Source organism: Amphibalanus amphitrite, unplaced genomic scaffold, assembly GCF_019059575.1.
Source record: "Amphibalanus amphitrite isolate SeventyFive unplaced genomic scaffold, NRLGWU_Aamphi_draft 000024F_arrow, whole genome shotgun sequence".
In the NCBI taxonomy this organism is placed as follows: Eukaryota; Metazoa; Arthropoda; class Thecostraca; order Balanomorpha; family Balanidae; genus Amphibalanus; species Amphibalanus amphitrite.
The window spans coordinates 648,022-669,427 of record NW_024881520.1 but is presented as its reverse complement, the minus strand read 5'-3'; the positions used below and the strand labels follow the sequence as shown (position 1 = coordinate 669,427).

The window sequence follows — 21,406 nt, the reverse complement described above, 5'->3', positions numbered from 1 at the left end:
ATTCTCCTAAAATGTTGCAGGCACCAGCCGAATGTTTGAAATCTAGATGGTCAAAACATCAACAAGTACAGATTCGGCCATCTTCCTGACTGAGGAAGCGAGCTCAACATCTACTGTTTCCTAATCCACTATGGCTTGCTGGTTCGTGAATAAGATACGAATCATGTAAAAAAATGTGTTAAAAGCTCACTGGTCCTGAGAACAGTCACCAAATAATATGTATAAAAACGATATCTTCCATCCTCTCCAACCTCAAACAGGAACAAACACATTACACAAAGTTATCATTTCGAAACAGATGCGCCATAACAGAGGCTTTTAACCAGCTGATTAAAACACTGCAAAAAAAGTTTTACGACTGCAAGCCACTGCCTCGTGAATGATTATATTGATAAAAATTATCCAACACAATATCAAATTATAATGAAATCAACATTGTGAGTGTAATTAACTACAAGAAAAATCATTTCTCATCAGTTATTTAACCAAAATGGTATATGAATAAATATTACCTACGTCATCAGATTACATCCACACTGAAAAAAAATTTTACTCAGGCCAGGCATTACTCAGTAATAACTCATGAAGAAACTCAGTGAATACGATAGTGGTGCTCACTTATTGGCTGATCCAACTCACATCACCAGGGTGACTTCGTTATGCGTGAGTTCTGAGTGCTTAGTTTCGTGAATTCGAACTGAGTCGGAAATGAGTTTTGCTTGGGCAAATCTAGTTTCCTGCGCAATGCATGAGTTCTCGCGAATTCACGTGCAGTTGTGCGTGAGGTACCCCCGGCTTGAAGATGCGCGCATGCGCGGCAGGGTGAGTTTCCTGCGTGATGCGTGAGTTCGCGTGATGAGTATTATAGCCGTTGCGTTCGAAAACCGCGGCGCGCGCTTCAGTCCGTTGTGGCGCGGTGACTCGCGTAGTTCACGTTGAATTGTTGAGGCTATTGTGATATTGTGCAGGAGAGTGCAGGAGCGGGGAAGGCGTGCAGCGAAGGATGGGACGGGTAAGTTATCTGTGAAGAGCTCGGTGGTTGTCGATGAAGCTTTTATCAATCGCATGCGCCGCGGAGAACAGGGAGGTGAACTGATGGACCAGCAGACATTCCCCGCCGGCGTCAGAAGGTCGGTGCCAACCGTGAACGGCGGAGCAGATCGATCGAGAAACTGAGGGATACCTACCCGGCAATCGGCATAGTTCGAGAAAGAAGAGGTGAGTTATGTTATATTTAAATTTTAAAAAAACATGTTTGTGGGATAATGTTGTCCTTATCCTAAAAGAACGTTCATTTGACCCTTTTTACTTCTTTAAACAAGAACTCCGTCACGACCCGATGTTTTTTTTTTTTTTTGGGGGGGGGGCGAAGGTTGTTTGAAGTCGATTCTTTCCATGCAGCATCCATAGGCACAATGTTAAAAATGTAAAATATTGGGGGACACGTCCCCCGTACCCTTCCCTCCCCCCCCCCCCCCCCGGTAGTGGAGCCCATGATCTTAATTCCGCTCGCTGAACCGTTTAAGATTCTTTTGTCTCGTTTGTGCTTATTATTTTTCCACTGTTATTATTTTTTCCGACTGTTTTTTTTTTAATGCCTACACACATATTTTCGTACACTATTCGATTTCAGCGAGCATTTTCAACCTTCCTTACATATTAGATTATTAGATACCGCGGCGAGACGCGTTTGGACGTGACATAATTATTTCCATTACTGTTAAGTATAACACATTTTATGTGATTGTTTCAAGCTGATTTTAATATTGGACGCCCATGGAAGTGTTTTGCGAGACTAAAACCCGTCTGTTAAGGTGACCATCCCACCTTGACCAATGACCCGCGCTGTGCTGGGTGGCGTTTTACGCCCCCCACCCCGCCCCCTCAGGTTTTTCGCGAATATCTAAGAACGGCGGCGCGAAGCGCCACCATTTTCGGCACACCTGCTCATACATTTTTTCTGCATATGAAGAAATTTTAGACCCAGGTCGTTCAAGGTCAGGTCACGTCAAATGACTTAACATCAGAAAAATTTCAATGGTCGCTGACGATCGCACCGTTCGCAACGTGCCATGGAAACCGTTCGATATTTTTGTCATTTTCGCTCAGGGAATTCACCGCTCGATTTCACACCAGTTTGAGGTAAAATGTCAAAAAAATATCGAACGGATTTCATTTTATAGCGTTTTTGATACTGTCCCATCACCATGTCTCAAGTATCAACCTTACGGCATGTATAAAATATATTTGCTAGTGCAATAAAACACCTCATATGTGTTCAGCTTGACGGTTTGGATCGACTGATATGCAACATGACCTGGTCAGGTCAACCTGAGGTCAAATTTTAAATATGGCCTTTCAAGGTATAATTATAGTTTATTCGTCCCGACGAGAGGAACACTATGCTAACGGCAAAATAAATGTCGTGACTCTTGAGTGGAAAGTATTACAGAAAACATTTTGGTAAAAACGGCTTTTTTAGAGTTTTTGCTCTCTGGAGGCTTAATTGTTGACCTGAGGTCAAATCTGAGATCAAACGCCAGCAAAAAAAAAAAAAACCGTCGAAAGGGCTTTTGATTGCATTTTTCCGCGGGCAGCTCTTTTGGTTCCGAGTTAAGCACCAGTTTTTCGAAAATATTGAAATAAGCAAAATTTGGCCTTTCCTGACCTCTGGTGACCTGGCACTTGACTTGACCTTAAAATTACCCAAGTATTTCCTTAAATATCTTTAATGCTTTTTCGAAAGCCGCTTACTGCGTGTCGCTACGTGGCCCAACCCCAACAGCCGAGTTAGAAGAGGGGACGTGAAGACGACCCCCTCCCCCCCCCCCCAGTACATCACGGTAAACTCAGAGCACCAGCACGGCGCGGTTTAACATTAATTTTGAGCTGAAGTAACTTGATAACTTTTGATATTTCAATCAACTTGCATGCCCTATAACTTCCGTTTCTCTTACTGGCAAAAGAAAATCTGACTTTTTTATTGTGTTTTCAGGGAACGGCCCATTGAGCCTCCTCTGCATCTTGGCGGAGAAGGCGTCAGTGGTGGCGTACACGGGTGACGAAAATTTGGATCACCCCTATCATAACAAGTCCGAAGAAAACGAACGGTGCCGCCTCATCGTGGAGCGAACGGAAGTCTTGTGGGGATCCATGGTTTGGAAGGGAGTCTTTTGCTGTGGGCGACGGCGCACTTTGTGCTCAGTCAACAAACGGCGCACAAAGTGCGAAACACGCTGTGGTTTGTGTGTATCCATGTGCTCCACACACCATTCAATGCTGAGCGCCAGCCACCTGTAGCCGCGAAGACTGAGGTCGAGAAGCTGGCAAAAGAGTGAAGCTGAGCTGACGTGGAGTCGATCCCCCCCCCCCCCCCCGACGCAGTTTGGCGTGTGTCAGAATTGAAATACAGCGCAATGCGACCGTTTCTACAAACATGTATTTCTTGTAAGGGCTGGGGCGAATAGTGCAAGACTAGACGTTGGTCGGGCATGGTATAATACAGATATGTATGCTGGTTTTGGGCAATGATTCGTTATATATTGGCCAATCCCAATATATAGACTAGCTGCCTGGTAGTGGCTGTTGTATCAGCATCATGCATGCATATTGCATAATGCTGATGCGGCAGCTGTTATCATGGGCGGCGAGCCTATACATTGGCTTGAGCCAATATAAAACGAATCAGATCAGCCGTTTCAGGCGGCGCCTGAGTAACACCCGGGTATCGTATGAGTTATCGACGTGAGTACGTCCTGAGTACAGCCCTAGTTTTCACTGAATAACCGATGAGTTCCAACTGAGTTATGGCCGTACTACCACCTGAGTTATACATTAGTACCAGCTGAGTTACATGTGAGTTACTTCCTAGTTTTTCATGAGTAATGACTTACTAATAGGGGAGAGTGGGGCAAAGCGGCCACCTTAACGCATCTCACGATGCCAGCGCTTGATTTTTAAACTTGGAAAGATGCTTTCTATACCAATGTGATCCCTATTAAGTTGCCTTTTATTTCAACTGCGTTTTATTTCCAAAGGCGTTCACATATGGAAGATATTGACAAAACTTTAAACCTATGCATATTGGCCACTTTGCCCCATACCCTGGGGCAAAGCGGCCACCGGCGTCTTCTCAAGTCCCGATATGAGAAACAAAATAGTTGCCTCATGTACGACTAGGGTATTTGATGGTGACAAGGTTTAAGCGAGGATCGATGTTTGCTTTGTCAGCATCCCACCTGTAGGTAAACAAAGAGAGGATTTTCATGAAAAGACATTTAATTACATTATTTGGTAACTCATGCAACTGAAAAGTGGCCAAGATGAATGCATGACGACACATTTGAATATAAATAATGTTTTTATCCAGATGGAAACAACTTATGGCCAATTGGGGGGTGGCCACTTTGCCCCGGCCACTTCACTGAAAAAAATATTGACTAACTACGACCTAATAAACGAAGTCATGTCAAGGGAAAACTTTGCGTTCCAAAATATTTGTCATTTAACCAACCCACAACCAGCGAGCACTCAGTAACCAAGCGACAACAAAGCGTTTACTAGTGCTAGGCATTACAGGAACCAAAGGGAAACAACTGGAAAACAATAGAATAACCAATGCTTAGTATACACTTCGCAATGCCACCAAAGGTACAACTAAAAGTTGCGCATTCTCCAACTAACCCACTATCATGTCTGTGCAAGGTTTATACTTATGATGTACAATATCTGTACCAAGTCAATACAGCGAGCTTACGAACCCAAATACCAGGTATCCACTAGCCTGGTACTAACCCCCTTCCCTCACCCCCCCCCCCCTCCCACCCACTTCACATAGGTACGATATTCCGTTGCGCCTCTCGACCAAAGCTTAAAAAAGGATAGTTTGATTTCCATATCATTTATTAAAAAAAAAAAACGCTAAATAACATTTCCGGGCGTAATTTTTCCATGAGCTCATTACACACGAATGACAGGAAATATTATCACACCAGTTTTCCACATCATGCCTTCCATGTTACGCGATCTGGCTCTATGCCAGAAGAAAGAAATGCGGTCTCTGGACTAGCTGCAAACAACGCCACTCCGGCGGCTACCCGTACTTTGCCGGGCCGCCGCACCGGCGCCACCCTTCAGGGCCACGCTCACGGCGAGAAACAGCATGTGCTTCATGACTTCACCATGGAAGGGCTGCCTGACTCTGTCTTTGGGCGCCTCGTCTTCGACGCCCAAGACATGATACGACAGATAGCGCCAGGTGGACCGAGAGCCCGTGGGGTATTTGAGAGAGCAGACGAAGAGGGCCGCGGCCCATACGAGGAGAGTGTCCCTCGCTGTCACTTCCGCCACCTCTAGGCTCTACTCCATCGATGATGACAGTGCCGCCGGCCACCACAGCACCAGGACCCTCGCCATCGTTGAGGAATATATCCAGGGCGTCGCCCAGTGTCCAGGCGATGGGCTTCGGGACGTTATCTGAAAAGAGGCATGCATTAAACATGTTTAGGGAAAACTGCAAATGGAAAGGGCACGTGGGACGGCCGGGGCGGGCATGGAAGGCACGGGACGGGGAGCGGTGGAGTGCCCCACGTCCAGACACGTAGCCAGGACTTTGCTCAGGATTTTGACAGAAGAAAGATGGCCACGCAGTCTCGTATATGCAGTAGCGGCGGAATGCCTTCAAGTAAGGGGGGGGGCATTGCCGACTTTGGCCCATTCTTTCCATGCAACGCCCATAGGGCTATAGCCCTATGGGCGTTGCATGGAAAGAAATGGAAAGTTGCATTTTAACATTATAATGTTAAAATGCCAAAATCAAAGGGGGCACGGTACCCCGGTGCCCTCCCCGTTCCCCCGCCTATGCATATATGCAAATTCATGTATGATGTAGCAAATGTGACATGACATTGGGGAAACATGTAAATTGTAGGGACTACTGTCACAAATTCAAGAACACAGACAGGACAGTTAAATCACAACTAAATAAAAGAAAGAGAAGAGAGAGAAAAAGAGAGAGATAGGGAGAGAGAGAGAGAGAGAGAGAGAGAGAGAGAGAGAGAGAGAGAGAGAGAGAGAGAGAGAGAGAGAGAGACAGACAGACAGACAGAGAGACAGAGAGAGAGAGAGAGAGAGAGAGAGAGAGAGAGAGAGAGAGAGAGAGAGAGAGAGAGAGAGAGAGAGAGAGAGAGAGAGACAGAGACAGAGAGACAGAGAGACAGAGAGACAGAGAGAGAGAGAGAGAGAGAGAGAGAGAGAGAGAGAGAGAGAGAGAGAGAGAGAGAGAGAGAGAGAGAGAGACAGAGAGAGAGAGAGAGAGACAGAGAGAAAGAGAGAGACAGAGAGAGACAGAGAGAGAGAGAGAGAGAGAGAGAGAGAGAGAGAGAGAGAGAGAGAGAGAGAGAGAGAGAGAGAGAGAGAGAGAGAGAGAGAGAGAGAGAGAGACGAGAGAGAGAGAGAGAGAGAGAGAGAGAGAGAGAGAGAGAGAGAGAGAGAGAGAGAGAGAGAGAGAGAGAGACGGATACAAGGACGGTGATGAAGACAAAGACGCTGGTGGAGATGGAGATGGAGACGGAGATAGAGAAGGGAGACAGAGAGGAGAACGAGAAAGGGGGACGCTGGTTGCTGAAAGGGGGCGGAGGATGAGACGAAGCTAAGGGGAGGCATGGCGATCTTATCACCGAATTTTGCTGCGATGTGATTCGGGCCTCGGCGACAAAGTCGTGGCTGAATCCGGCAGTGTATCGGGGCCTCAAAGACAGGTCACTTCAGATTACGCATGATGGACGGGCAATGAATGCGAACGTACCTTGATAGTTGTTCTCCCACCGGTCTCGCAGCCTCGGATATCCGTGTAAATCTTATAAATTGCCAAACGCCAGCCTGCTCACCAACCCACGTGCACCTCGCACGGCGACCGCGAAGCGAAAGGACAAAAAACGACGATGGCGGATATTGCGCACGCGCACGTCGGCGGGGAATTCAATTCCAGAACTGACGGGAGACGCTAGTCGCGCGGCCGCCGTATGACGAAGGTAGCTGCCAGAACTGCACGTGCAATGAGGTCATAATGAATGCTTGAATAATGCTGCTTTACTAAGTCATTAGCAAGTATCCGAAAACAAACTCGGCACTATTGCACTACAAGATGGACGAAATCTAGAAGCAAAGTAAAAACTAACTACGATCTTCTCATGCACTGGCTGTGACTTAGGCTTGTATACGTTCTGCGTTTGTCTTGATTTTGGCAAAGCCAAAGCAAGGAAAACCTTTGTGAACTTTTTTTTCAGTGTTTGCCCCGCGCATACCGTCCGAGACAAAAATATTCCACCTTAGCTATTAGTGGGGTAAAAAACATTAAAATTGGTAGAATACATGTACGATAACCATGCAATGCATGGACAAGAAGGCTTATAAAAATTCAAAACGGTTATGGAATAACATAACGTTTAAAAATTGTAAACATAGTTGGTAATCTGGCAAGAAATGCTTTTCCGTGTTTCACAGCACAATGGTGATGGGCCTGAAACCCCGGTCTGGCTCATTCGAACGACCGTGAAGAGAAGTATAATTGGAAACCATAAATTGGAACTGACGCCAGCTATGAAGGGCTAAAACGATGGGTGGCCGCTTTGCCCCGGGTGGCCGCTTTGCCCCACTCTCCCCTACCTGAGTTTGGCCTGAGTTGTCTGAGTAGGACATGAGTTACGCATGAGTACTTACTGAGTTTTATCTGAGTTTTACCATCGGACAAAATGGCAACTCACTTTGTTACTCACATGATACTCACTTGCAATGAGTTTTGCCCGAGTTTTACCTGCGTTCCGCCCTGAGTTTTACCTGAGTACGCGGATTTAGAGTGAGTTTTACCATTGGACAAAATGGCAACTCAGTCATTACTCAGAAAAGTGAGTAAAAAATTTTTTCAGTGCATTCGTTAGGGGAGAGAGAATCTTAAAAGCAAATCCTTGGTTGTCTAATTATTTTTTGCGCCACTTTGCGTCAATTTTGCCTGCATGATGTGTTTTCTTGTAAAGAAAAGACAAAATGCCAGTTCAAATCCATTTTCATTTAATTAGGGGACCAAAGTCTGGCTCAGGGCTACCTAACACCTGCCTTTTCAGCTGGATTTTCAGTGTCAAATTATTTGTGGAGTTCCTCAGACCACATCTCATGAGCTCAGGACTCAAGGCCAGTTTCCAAACAATGTGTTTTTTGGTGTTTTGATTCTGCCTTTTCCCTATAGGGAATGTTGTCATGAACATTTATTTATTTTATTGTGTTATATGTCTTACCCAAGTATTACCTACCATTAGACTTATTTACTTACTTACATTAGATCGTGCTTTTGCGACATGAATGAGTATTCTTCCTTTTATAGACCACAGTAGATTCTTGACAATTCTAATTATAACCAAGCCTATGAAATGCTGAGGTCCATGTGTTACCCCTACCCTTAGCAATGGAACTTCTACCACAAAATGTATCTTGCAGTGGCTAATATTGCTCTTATTACAATTTGAGAGCCTCTTAGTGTCCAAACTTTGAATCATATGCTGGTATTTTTTTTTGCACAAAATCAAAAATACCGGCATGCTACCGGCAAGACATGCCAGATACCACGAAAAAACCTGCGGTAGTGAAAAATTACCGGCATGCCGGTAGTGCGGTAGGGAAATTTTGCAACTCTAGTACCTACCTATTGCTAAAATGCGTCTTTCTTAACAACTTGGGTAATGTGTAATCGACACCATGCAGACACACCACGACACATGACGACACCATCGGTGGTTACTATAGCAACCGGTCTCAGCTTCAAAACAACAGGCCCTTTGGCTCAATAACTCAGCCTAGCCATTACAAAGATCAGACGGTAACTGACCCGTGACTCAGTCATCTGTAAAATTGTGCACCAGGAAGATAAAACGCCAAAACAACGCTCTGTTTTCTGACACCGGACCGAATTTCATTTTAAAAGTATCAATACAAGCTGTCAGCTTGCTCATTTTCAACTGATAAGTTATCAGCCTGTAAGCTACCGTCTGTATGTAAGCGCCTGTTTAGTGCTCTGATAACAGTCATGTGTAATAACGTCTCACTATTAGTTCTAAGAAAAGTTATCAATAGCTTTTGATAGAACTAATAATGAGACTTCAGTCTCACCACCTCAAAGCACTTGATTAATTGAATTGGCTTAGTGAACTGGCTTAGCTAATGGTTTCCCTAATGGCCGTTTATTATCAATTATATGGACTGGACTACATGACCCATATATCCATAGGATACAATGAAACCAAGCTATCGAACCATTGCTAATCTGGCAGACATCACACCCGCTATAGACTCCTCTCGCTTTATGCCACCAGTATACAGGGGCTTGATGTCACCTGACATCCGTCTGAGCGTATCAGGGAACCCCACCTCGACCTCCCTTCGCCAAGCCATAAACATCGCTCGGTAGACCAGTCTCTTCACTACGCGGCCATAACCCTCCCCAGTCTCGGGCCGTAACAGAGCCGCCTCCTCAGGATGGCCCGTAACCTGCCCGGCTCGTTCCCGACGGTCGTTGTGGCCGCTCGGTTTGTTAGCGTTGGCACTCTTGGCCGGGAAATGTTCCGTGAGAAACATCAACAGTGTGGATTTGTCGCCCGAGCGGGGTCGAGCACCGGCCGTAAACCGTGCCGATGGTGGAGCCGCGGCGGTCACGGCAGTGGGGCCGCGGCGGTCACGACGGTTCAGCTTTACGAAAATCGATCACGTTCGTGATATATGTACTCGTATGTAACGCCCGTAGTCTGATATTATCCCGGTAAAGTGGCGACAAAACCGATCGTGCATGACATAGATTTCTCACAATCATCCATGGTCAATTCTAAAGAGCTTCAGCATAAAAATGATTTGAATCGTGTGCTTTGACACACAAAAATGTTTGTTTGAAAACATTTTGGGAGTTTCAGTCGTCAATGATTGACTTACCTACAACTACTACATGACTGTATTTGTACATACATTGGAGTATAGGTATACGTTTTTTATTGCAGGCTGGTATAGCGTGTCCGTTTATTTGCGCCCCAGGTTTTTTTTTAGCGTCCATTTATCATGATCAAAAACAAAAGAAAATAACCCGAACTTGCATGCTACTTAACTTTTATAAAGCTACGCTGGGTCTGTAGGCTAAAAAGCAAAAAGAGCCGAAATCTGGCCAAACTTTGACAAGCACGAATTTCGGTTCGCTCCTTTATTAGAGGCGCTAATTCATCCCGATATAATCCTAGCTCAAGAGCAAGTAACCATCATAACCCCATTCAATCTCACCATACCCATTCATAAACAACGCAACAACTCCTTCTGAAGTGCAGGCCGTCCAATAAAGGCCACTATCGCTTGGCGGTCCATTCAATATTCGCCCAATCGGCGCTGCGAGTGGGCGCCCGGTGGTGACGCGGTCGGTCAGGCGGCCCTGCAGTGGGGACATGGTCGGGGTGATGGGGGTGATGGGTTGGTGGTGGTGAGGGGGGAGAGGGGAGGTGCGGCAGGTGCATCGTCAGCTGACCAGGAGCATGCGCTAAGATTTAATGTTAGTGATGTTTCTGCCGAATGTAGCAATAAATTTTAAATGATTGGAATATAAATGCCATTCGGTGGAAAAGAAACGGTAACCTTTGCTAACTGGTAAATGCTGCTAAAATTGATATATAATAACGATTCCTCATCTACATCATCAGGTATCCTCATCTACAAAAACCGCGCACTCGTGACAGAGAGGCCTGTGTTTCCGTTCTTCATTGTTGGAGGGATACCGCAGCAGCGCTCGGCATCCGCCCTATTTGGCCCCGAGTAGCGGCGGCGGCAGCGGTCGGCCGCCGCGTCCCGTCCCATCCGTCCGCGGACCCTGCCCTGCGCAGCTCTCCTCCGCCCGTAATGAGCCGGCAGCTCTGCCGAGTGGAAACAGCGGCCCATTTGGCCTATCGGCCTCATCCGGACCGGGGCTGGCCGATGACATCGCCAACAGAGCGGCTGGTCCTCCGCCCCTGCTCCCCACCCGTCGGCCCAGCCCCTGCCCCCCCCCCCCCACCCCGGGCGCCCTCCCATCGCGTCGGCCCGGCGTCCACCCTGCATCGGCCCAGCCCCCACCCCCCCCCACCCCAACCACGGCGCCAGGCCACTCGGGAAAACCCAGGGTGCCGGGAAGCTAGGAGAAAGGCAGAATCCCAACGAAGCCAGCAACAGTGTCGAATTTCAAAGGATTTTGCTTTGTCGCGAATACAACACGTTTCAAAGTCAACTTGTTGACACATACGAGTATTTATGAAAGGGAGAAGAGAGTTTTGTCATGTATTCTGCGGCTTTTCAACTTCGTTGCCTCTCGCCCTCTTCATTTCCTATACAGACGCCCGCCTCAATTACAGCTGGTTTCACATTCTGCCTGACTCAGAGCAGCACACCTCACCTGACCGACGGCTGGGCGGGTCCGGTGAGCGGGTCCGACGGACGACCTGTGCCGCGGAGAGCGAGCAGGACCGAGCACTGTGCAGGCAGGTGTGACACTGAGCCACAGCCTTCACCAGCCGCGGCCCTCACCTCCCCACCTTCCCGCCAGCCCCCTCTCAGCCAGCGGACGTCATCCAGGCCCATTGATTCGACCGCCTCAAGGTGCCAATCACGAAACCTCGCGTCCGCCGCCGCCCGGTGTTGTACTGATTCCCGGCCGAGGGTGGCGGGGGCGGGGGCAGGGGGGACAGGTAGGTAATTGAGCTCCGGATGATCTGAGGACGTGTCCTCGGGCCCAGACGCCCCACGGCGCCCTGATGAAGAGGCGCTGGCGCCGTGGATGGCAGGGTGCGCGGATATTGGTGTGACTGCCTCACGCTCGTCAGACATTCAGAGAAGGGTGAGGGTATGTGACGATATAACGGAAGTTCTTGCAACAGATGGAGCAATATGATCGGAGGTGTAAAATAAGGTTAAGTTTTCCTCTGTCATGAAATCATATATGAGAACAATCATTTTTAGAAGGTGTTTGCCTTTATTCACTATGGAGGTCGTAACCCCATGGTTACGGAATAATGAAGAATGGCCCTTTTCCATCTCTGAATCTAAGAAAATCAAATATCAATAGAACTATCTGAAATATATCATTTGTAGCCATAATGCTGCCAGCGTGCAGATGTTCATTCATCAATTCCATCGTGCTACCGAGTCGTTTGGGGGCGGTCACTAGGCCTTCATTTTACCCGCCGCGACCGGAACCAACGAGACCGACCGCCATCCACCGCCGTGCCAATAATGGGGTGATTTCCAGTGCCGTCACGTCGGATCGCTCGCCGTGACGCGTCGCCAGGGGACTCGTCACGGGACCCCCTCCCCCTCCCCTCGCGCAGTGACTACCAGGCGGTCTGCGCTGGCGATAACAGGGGATCTGGACCGGCAGTGCGTTTAAGAACAGCCGACGCGGTGGGGACTGCTGCTTGTGGCTGTTCTGCTGGACTGGGACGACAATAATGCAGACGACAATTAGGTATACGATGTTTATACGATGTAAGTAAATGCAGGAAACATTTTTAAACGAATATTTTTATCTGTTTGGAAACCTTGCAAGGACAAAAATATAAAATTTCAAGGATGAATATCTTGCAAATGAATATCTTTGAGCTGCAGCATTTTGAATTTCGGGAACAACTAGCATGAAGAAATCCAGTAACCAAAGCCTGATTGGCAATTACGGATAAAGCTCAGGCTTATCGTCCGCCGCCGGAACATTCACAGCGCTGAGCTTCAAATCGCAGCCGGGCACGGTAGCTCTCATGGCTTTGATCTGAGAGCCCGGTGAAGCGTCGGACTGAGGTCAAGTGACGCATCATAACGAGATGGGTCAGCCGCGCTAACTCCGCGAATAGTTTTTCAATCTTGGTCACCTCACGCGAGGTTATGTACTTTATAGCATATCCGGCTTTTCGTTTCCATATGACCATTTTTAACGTTCTGTGGATATGGCTTCGAACTGCAGCGCCGGGATCCCCGCCTTTCAGTGCTAAAGCCTCGAGATGGCATTAGGCCTAAGCGGCCTGGCTTTACCCTTCGCCCGATATATAGCGTCATATGGGTGCAAAAAGCCGATGCGAAGCCAACATACATTCGTCATTTTCCTCTTACTCGACCCGCGGACCAAGTCAATAATCTCCACTTTCTGCCAGGTCTCCTTTCAGAGCTTCTTTTCAAAGTTTCCTTGCATTAAAGTGCGCTGCGTGTAGGCAAGATGCCTATATTTCCGGATCTTTATCAGTCATATATGCATCGGCACAGTAAATGCGAAACTGAAGAATGCATAAGTAAGTAGGCATGAAATACATGATTCGACGCGTATAGCTACTTGACAAGCCAAGCGTGTCAGTGCCCATATTGTGGACCGCAACCGTTTTTTTTAGCAATTTGCCCAATACATACCTGACTTATGGGTTAGGCACTTGTCAGGCGGGATGTAGCAGCAGCAGCAGGACGCACTGTACACCACTATTTCTTATCCCGCCCGGTTCATCGCCCGGCCCTGAGATATCGCCCGATGTGGCCGACTTGCGATTGACGCCCACCATAAAAGGTTCCCTCCGCGGATTTCCAGCACATCACGCTCGCCGGCAGAACTGTGATGGGGTCAGATCGCCGGTAGGGCCTCGACGACGCCGCTGCCGCTCTTGGCGGGACGTCCCAGCAGGCTGCAACTGTCTACTGTTCACTGTGTCTACTGTGTGTCTTCCGTCTACCCAGACTATCTAGAAACGAACCTCTGAGCACGACCGTCTGAATGTGGGATATAATCTAATGCTTATCTAAGGAAAGGTATAGAATGATTGTAAAGCGGCTGTCGTAACCAGCAATAGAGCATAATAACTTGAAGGATGTTGATATAAGTGGATAAAAATGCAACATGAACGGCTAAAATCAGAGCGATGAACAGAATATGAGCATTCGTGCACACGTAGCACGAGCGAGCACATGCTTACTTGTTGACCAGGCTGATAAGGTTCAAACAGAACTAAAAAAAATCCTTTATCTTACCTCTTTCCTTAACAAAATATTTACCGTTGATGCTTCCTCTTCTTCGAACAGGTTCTTCCTAGTAAGGTAAGAATGTAAGAAGCTAATTACCTATAATTTGTTGGAGGAGAGCTGAGCTTCAGTTGTCTAAAACAGGGATGTCTTCCAAAACCATAATGGCTTTGTAGGTATTGTTCCATACTTGAAATAAAAATTTGTACAGCTTCTTCACCATTTCGATAGCAGAACATTTTAAAGAAAAATAGCGGCCATCACATTTCTACACCACTAGGAACAAACACGGAAAAGGTTTCTCGGAGCTAATACCGACGAACGACAGGAAGCACTGCACTCGTGCGGATGCAACAAAAACAGGAGGTAAAAGAAACGCAGTTCAACACCATAGGAAGGGGTATTTAGGAACAGCCTATTAAACTTGCTCCCGAGACTATAACCAAAAATAAGTGTAGGTACCTGAATATATTTTTAAGATGCTGCATCATCTGTAAAATGTTTAACATTTTCATTCTTGCATCAGCGCCATTTCTGCCCACAAAACGTCCATGTCTATCGAATCATCGACAGCCAATGACCACAGTCAAGGCAGCAGCATTCCTTGGCCAATGACCATTTTTAGCCTAACAAGCAGTCATCTTCGTTACATCAGAGGGGAGTGTTGACAACTAATCAATGGCCATCAACCCTCCCCACCCCACGCAGCCATAAAGACACTGACATCAACGCCAATATAGCAGATATGCGACGCCGTCAAGATCCAATGACGTCTTCAGCTGCATACCTATAGCGGATCGCGTCACTGTTCCAAAGACGGCGGACTAGCCCGTGCAGTGCGCAGCGGGACGTCAGGACCGCCGACAGTTATCCGATGTCGGCGTCGACAGCCGCTGGTTAGAGCAGAGTCCGCCGACAGCCGCTCCGTCACCGATCGGGCTTCCGAGAACTACGGGTGTATTTTTACGTTGTTAAATATTCCGAGCTATTAAGTATGGCTGCGTGACGTTGGGTTATATAGCTAGGCACTGGGTGGAAGAAGACAGAAGTGTGTCTAGTGTAATACCCACCTATCATTACTTTTTGTAAATGGTAGGTATTGCGCGGCCCGCATTGATACTCTAGTAATCTGGTAGGGACCGTAGAGTAAGCGACGATTGACTTGACCATCGACCGGACTGATGTTCTTGCACAGAACAAAAACGTGCACTCAGCCACTCACCTATGATATGATGACCCAATTGGTCGTTTGACTTCCCTCGGTAACATAAGGGGCCCAAAAATGAGATAAATGATTTACGGAACCCTTGCCGTGGCTCAAATAGGTACATACTGATACATGCTTGCTGTTATGCACCAGATGGTAAGAAAAAATGTGTGGCCCATATACTATCAAGTCCACCCTCCTATCCTCAAGCCATTTTGACACCCTGGCCTTAATTTCTGCGGCAAATCGGTTAGAAACGATTCATGATTGTTTCTGCCGGAGCTCAGAGGACATGTTTCCGTATAAATATTTGCTTGGGCTCGACCAACAGAAACTTCTTTTACCAGCTCTATGGTGTGAATGCACTAATAAATATTTATCAGACGCCGCTGAATTTATGTTCGACATGGAGCGGCGTGAAGGCAAACCTGGGGAGCTTCTGCGGTCAGCCAAGCCCTCAGCATTCCAACCGAACCGCGGGCTCAAAAGTCGTCCTGTCATAGATTTCGACGACCACTGGGGGAGCGGCACCGCGCTTTATTTCGTTTGGCCCACGGCTAATCGCGCTGGCTTGTCTGTCCATAGCGCGGCGAGGGCTACACGGACGTCAGCTGGCGCGCGTCACTTTGTGTTTGATGACGTCATTTGGAACAGGAGGGGACTGTTAACCCTAGAACGCCTAGGGGGGGGGGGGGTTGTATCAACCCCCCAACCCTGAGGTTTTTTCGAAGTGCACGCTAAACGGCTTGTCGTAGCGGGCTGAAATTTTCAATACCCTCTGAGGCAGCCTTTGCGCATCTTTTGCCGAAAAAAAATTGATCGGGTCATATCAGGTCACGGAGTTATGACGTCATAAGAGGTACAGCCTCCGGCCGACAGTTACCAAACGTGTGCGCCGAATCCCTAGGTTTTCTGCCGGTGATACCCACATTGTTCGATGGATCATGATGAAACTTCCCATGCATGTTGGGGCAAGCATTGGCTATCGTGTGGTGCAAGAAAATTGACCGGGTCAGGTCAGGTCACGGAGCTATGACGTCTCAAGAGGAACAGCGTCCGGTACTATTTTTGAAAAGCGCCCGAACCACTATTTTGCTAATTCTTGTCACCTCAATGGGAATATGCAGCAATATTAGCTTCTATAGGGAGCAAATGGACCTCCCAAATCCAAAAATACAATCAGATTTCAAAAATTTAAATTTTGATTTTTCGAATTTCTGCCGCCGACTGTGACCTTGCCGACTTCCGGCGCTCCCAACGCGCCATTTTTAGAGCTAGGGAAACGAAATACATACCAAACGATAGAGAATTGATCAAGGAACACAACAGTGAAGGTTTCAAGTCGATAAATCGCCGCGGAAAATTGAAAAAGTTGGATTTTTTCGGAAAATTTGACCTTTGACCGGTCATAAGTAGGTCAAATGTTGACCTAGGACCAAAAAATATACCACCAATCGCGAGATCTCGTTGAGAGCAATCCGTTGGTTTTTTCCGCTAAGCTCTACGACCTTCCGTTTCGAAACGCCAGGGGGGGGGGGTCGTAACAACCCCCCCCCCTGGTCGTTCGTGTTATGAGAAATGGCCTGGTCGTGCGAGGGTTAATGGAAGCCGCAACAGCTGCCGATTGAAAAACTGGCGGTGCGCTCTGCCAGTTTGGAATACACATAGCAAAAAGAACATTGAGAAGGATTATTCGAAGGCATGTCAGTTGATCATAAACAATTTAAGCTTTGACAATTGACATGTCCTTGCCAATAGGTATCATTTACCAAAAGCTTATGTAGGCTGGTACGTTAATTAAATGGTCTCTGCTTTGGCGTTTCGTTCATTTATAGGTATGTCCAGATAGTATCAACTGCAGAGAGGAAATAAGTGCTTTAGCGATAACAAACGCAGCTGAACACTGAGCAGCTGTGGACAAGTCTGTCAGCAAGACGTCAAAGACAGCAAACGAATTTGGCGCCAGCGGTGGCGCAGACAATTAGGGAACAAACACCCAAAGTCTTAGAATAAGCACCAAAACAATACAAAAACAGCCTAGCCCTTACTGTCACGAGGGAGCATCCGACCTCCGTCCTCCTTTTGTCTGCGCTGGTGTCCGTTTTTCGTGCTGAGACTGCGAGTCACATGGTCATGAGGGCAGGGAGTGTCCGACGCCAACATCAGCACTGACTTGAGCCGGGCGGTCGCCGCCCCGGCGAATAAGAACGAGTCGGTTACAAAGGTCATGTCAAAGCGAACTCACCACTAGACATTGATGCTTCTTCAAATAAAAGACAATCCTATATTTTTTTAAGGAAAATACGTGTCTTTCAGATAATAGCAAAGCTGTTGTTGGGTCGGTCTTTGTCATCGTGCTTTGGAGATCATTTCCATATATTTATCATCGACGGGTCGTAAATTCACCACACCGGCCACCTCGCAACGTATTGCCGATAGATAATAAATCGCCTACAATTCGATAATTTACCCTAATGTTTTGCTTACGTCCAACATTTTACATCGCTTTGAATGTTACTCATCAGGCTGGTAACCACCACCAACACATCAATTTGATGATTGTGGCTCGACCTTGGGCGATTTCTGGCTGGGTTAGAGTGAATTCAGTGTGATTGTTCAACAGAGCTCGCTGATGCTGCCAAATATCGAGTTGTTTACAGCGGCGGGATACACACAACGATGACAGATATAGGTATGTGTTTCCGGGATAAAAACAGGGTGTTTGGGCAGATCGAAAAATGTGCCATCGACTACAGTTGAAATTATAGATTTAGTCTGCGCGCTTAGATGAGTTACGTATGTAGAGTTATATATGTACTAAATTATATGTCGAGACGATATATATTATGCTAATATAGGTAAAGTAGATGCATAATAAAGCAAAAAAGATACATAACAAAGCAGCGTTATAATAGCCGTTTTCACAACGGCCTATCCGGCGAATGCACCTAATTTGACCAAATCTGCACCTAATCTCCTTAACAGCAAATATCTTCATTTTATGAATTTATTTCGGTGTTTCAATCGATGATACTCTCTGATAATATGGCAAAGCAGGCATATAAGCAATTAGTGCAACCCTCGCTCATAGCTACTAAGAGATACACTGAACCTGATTTGACCAAATCTGCACCTTATCTGCACCAGATGTGTACCAAATGTGTACCAGATGGTCGTCGTGAAAACGGCTATTGCTGAGCTGTAGATATGAGAAGTGAAAATCGATGCATCGATTCAAAGGTCGCCAATAAAGCAGAGAGAGAAAAACAACGTTTAACTCAGGCAATGGATAACCAGTAAAGCCCAGATGCTGAGAGAAGGGTGAACGCGGATATTCATGTGATTTATTTCTAGCGTGCATCCCTTATCTTTGAGACTTTCCGGCCCACATTGCTGCCAGCTGGGATGTATCGACCGCAAGGGACAATATCTCAGCTCTCGGCATCGGGAGCTGAACATCATTGACCCCGGAGGATACAGCCAGGGAAATATGTGTACGCAGATATTTGGCTGAGTTTTGGAAGGAGCTCTCAAGACTCAAAGAGTGCTGTGCAACGAAGAATGGACATGGGAAGACGGACTATATATAGGCGAAAGGCGTGTGCTTACGTTATTTACCTAATACCTAACTTTAAAAAAGGTTTGACATGTTCTGCGTTGGTTACGAGATATATTTGTTGAATAAAAGGCAGTGAGTTGTCAAAAACCTCATAAAAAAAATCACATGTAAAAAGCATTCACAGGACTCATCACAAAGTAACTGACATCGAGAACATGATTGCACTGGTTCGTTGGAGTGATGGCCGATCGGACAGCGTTTGACATGTCAATATACGGTATACCATTACCATGCCGGAGCACCACGCCCAGTCAGTATCGACTTCATGTCTGTGCCACCAGATATGTCCAGCCCGTCTGGTGACCAGCTCAGCAAGTAATGACGTCACTCCACGAGCGCCAGCTGCTGGGGAGCGGATTAAAAAGGTCACCGGGTGACCATCAGTGAGCGCCAGAGGTCCGTGGAATGGGGACCGGCCTGCCGTGATTTTGGTAATTTGAAACACGATGTGCCATTCCGCTGGCCGGCGAAATATAGCGCCATGATTTAGGGTATTCCTGTCATCCAAACCAATACATACGTAGATCAACCGGGCGTGGATGATCCTGATCTCAACAAAATATAAAGGATTTCTTCTGTCCAGGCTGGCGACCAACCCCTCAGATGTCTTTCGGTGAGCTCAGGCGGTAAGAACCAATATTCGACGCGGGTTCTTGCATCAAACTTCATTCGAAAAATGACTTTGACCTCATGCATGGTGCATTCCCATATTGCATATTGCATGCAATATGGGTATCGGCAAGCATATGACATTATGCCATACCTATGGTAAGTGAAAATAATTCCATTTGTGCTCGAATAGTTATGTGCTGAAGTTTACAAGTATGACCCATCATGGAACGACTGCTGTTCTTGTATTCGCCGACAATAAACCCAACTAAAACAAGTGGAATGTCCCAATGAATTCGATCAGCCACCATCGTAAACTTTGCACCATGAAGTGGCGCGTTAGGTATTCATGCGCGAGCACCAGAGCGGCTAAGTGGTCCACTTCTCGCGTCAATGTCCCACGATCGATGCGGACCGTAAGTGCCTCCAGTCGTCGAGACTGCAAATTAGCCAAACTAATCTGCAAGTGGCGTCTCTTGTCTGCAATCGACGCAGCACGTCGGCCGAACGCTGCGCACCGCCCCCGAGCAGTGTCTCTGACCTTTAGCCGGCCCTTTTCCACAAATCAACCCAGTGTCCGATCCAGTCCACCCGGAGCGTTCCTCAGAGCCGTCACTGGACTGGATCACGACGGTTTCGTCGCTCGGAAGCCATAAAACTGTCTTGAGCCACGCCCCGTCAGCACCTCTCGGGTCCGACGTGACACGACACTCGGGGAGGGGAGCGCGACCGCGACTCGGTACTCACCGATCGTGTAGGTCGTCTCATCTATCTTGAACGTGGCGCTCTTGCACTTTTTCAGGGGTCGCGGAACGCTGGCTGCCATGGCGGCCGCGCCTGGAACGGACCAGGTCCGTCAGGTGCCGCACGACTTCTGTCTACTCGGAGCGCTAACCCAGCTTTGATAACTCGGGACGGTCCGAGGGGACCGGTGGTTATCGCTCGCGCCCCGCGGGGCCACCGTCGGCGGCGACGCGGCGACCGTCGGCGGCGACGCGGCGTTCGCCACTGGCCGCCGGTGAGCGCGTCCGACGCGCCCGTTCCGCGTGCGCCGAATCTGACGCATCAGCCGCGGCGAGATGGTAACCAGCCGGAACTCGCTCCGGTGCGTGGTGAGGAGACTGATGGCAATGCCTACACATTCATGCGCGCTCAGTCGCGCTGCAATCACCCATGGTCGTGATGGAGACAATGGGCTCAGAGGCTATGAAGTGCTCTAGTAGCGTAATGTCATGATATTTATTTGTCACGAGACCTCGGGTTTTAATTAAGTCGAGGACGGGGAGCGTCCCCGACAGTTTGTGATAATTGATCGGATCTGAACTGCTCTATTGCGCCGCCAAATATAGGAATATAATCACAGCTCATTTAATTTGCCTTGCAATTATGAAGAATCAATAATTCATCCATGCATTGTGTGCGTACCTTCATTATTCAAAGACGCGTCTTGTAAACTATTAAGGTTCAACAAATATTTAGGTACTATAGCATATGCCAACTTAATTTTTCAAACTATAGCTACTTCGTCTTCAATTATTTGTTTAAATTACTATGAGCAAAACGACAATTTCACCTAATATGTTTCATTCGAGACAAGTGTTCTTGTTGAACAAATTATTCGTAAAACAGCAAGAAGACGTCACTTTCGTAAAAAGACTTCACCTTGGAAGAATTGCCGTGTCGATCCAACCCATCATAAGGTCATTAGTGGTAACTTCTATTTATTACTAAAGAAGTCGCCCACCTCCTAGACATAATTTCAAGGCATCTGTGAGGTTAGCTTCCTATAAGCAGCGTCAATATCCATGTTGAAATTAGCAGGCATGCTAGAGGATCCCGCCCTACAACTGACCGACCACTGCACTGGCTGCATGCGGTTACATCCTTCTGACCGACTGGCAGTTGGTGACAAATCAGTTCCAGTGTAAAGC

At 47.3% G+C, this 21,406-nt stretch overlaps 1 protein-coding gene across 4 annotated transcripts in view; it reads right to left on the bottom strand.

Annotated features, from left to right (window-relative positions):
• LOC122392854 (calcium/calmodulin-dependent 3',5'-cyclic nucleotide phosphodiesterase 1-like) overlaps nucleotides 1-20,515 on the bottom strand; it is a 121,651-nt gene extending 101,136 nt beyond the window's left edge. Inside the window, exon 1 of one of the 4 annotated variants that reach the window (XM_043388192.1) lies at nucleotides 20,223-20,515. In XM_043388192.1, the coding sequence (XP_043244127.1) occupies nucleotides 20,223-20,301 (79 nt within the window). In that variant the 5' untranslated portion in view covers nucleotides 20,302-20,515. Of the gene's footprint in view, nucleotides 1-11,446; nucleotides 11,592-20,222 lie in introns of those variants that run through there. The other 3 variants (XM_043388206.1, XM_043388210.1, XM_043388218.1) reach the window with 3 other exon arrangements.
• Nucleotides 20,516-21,406: the final 891 nt, after the last annotated feature.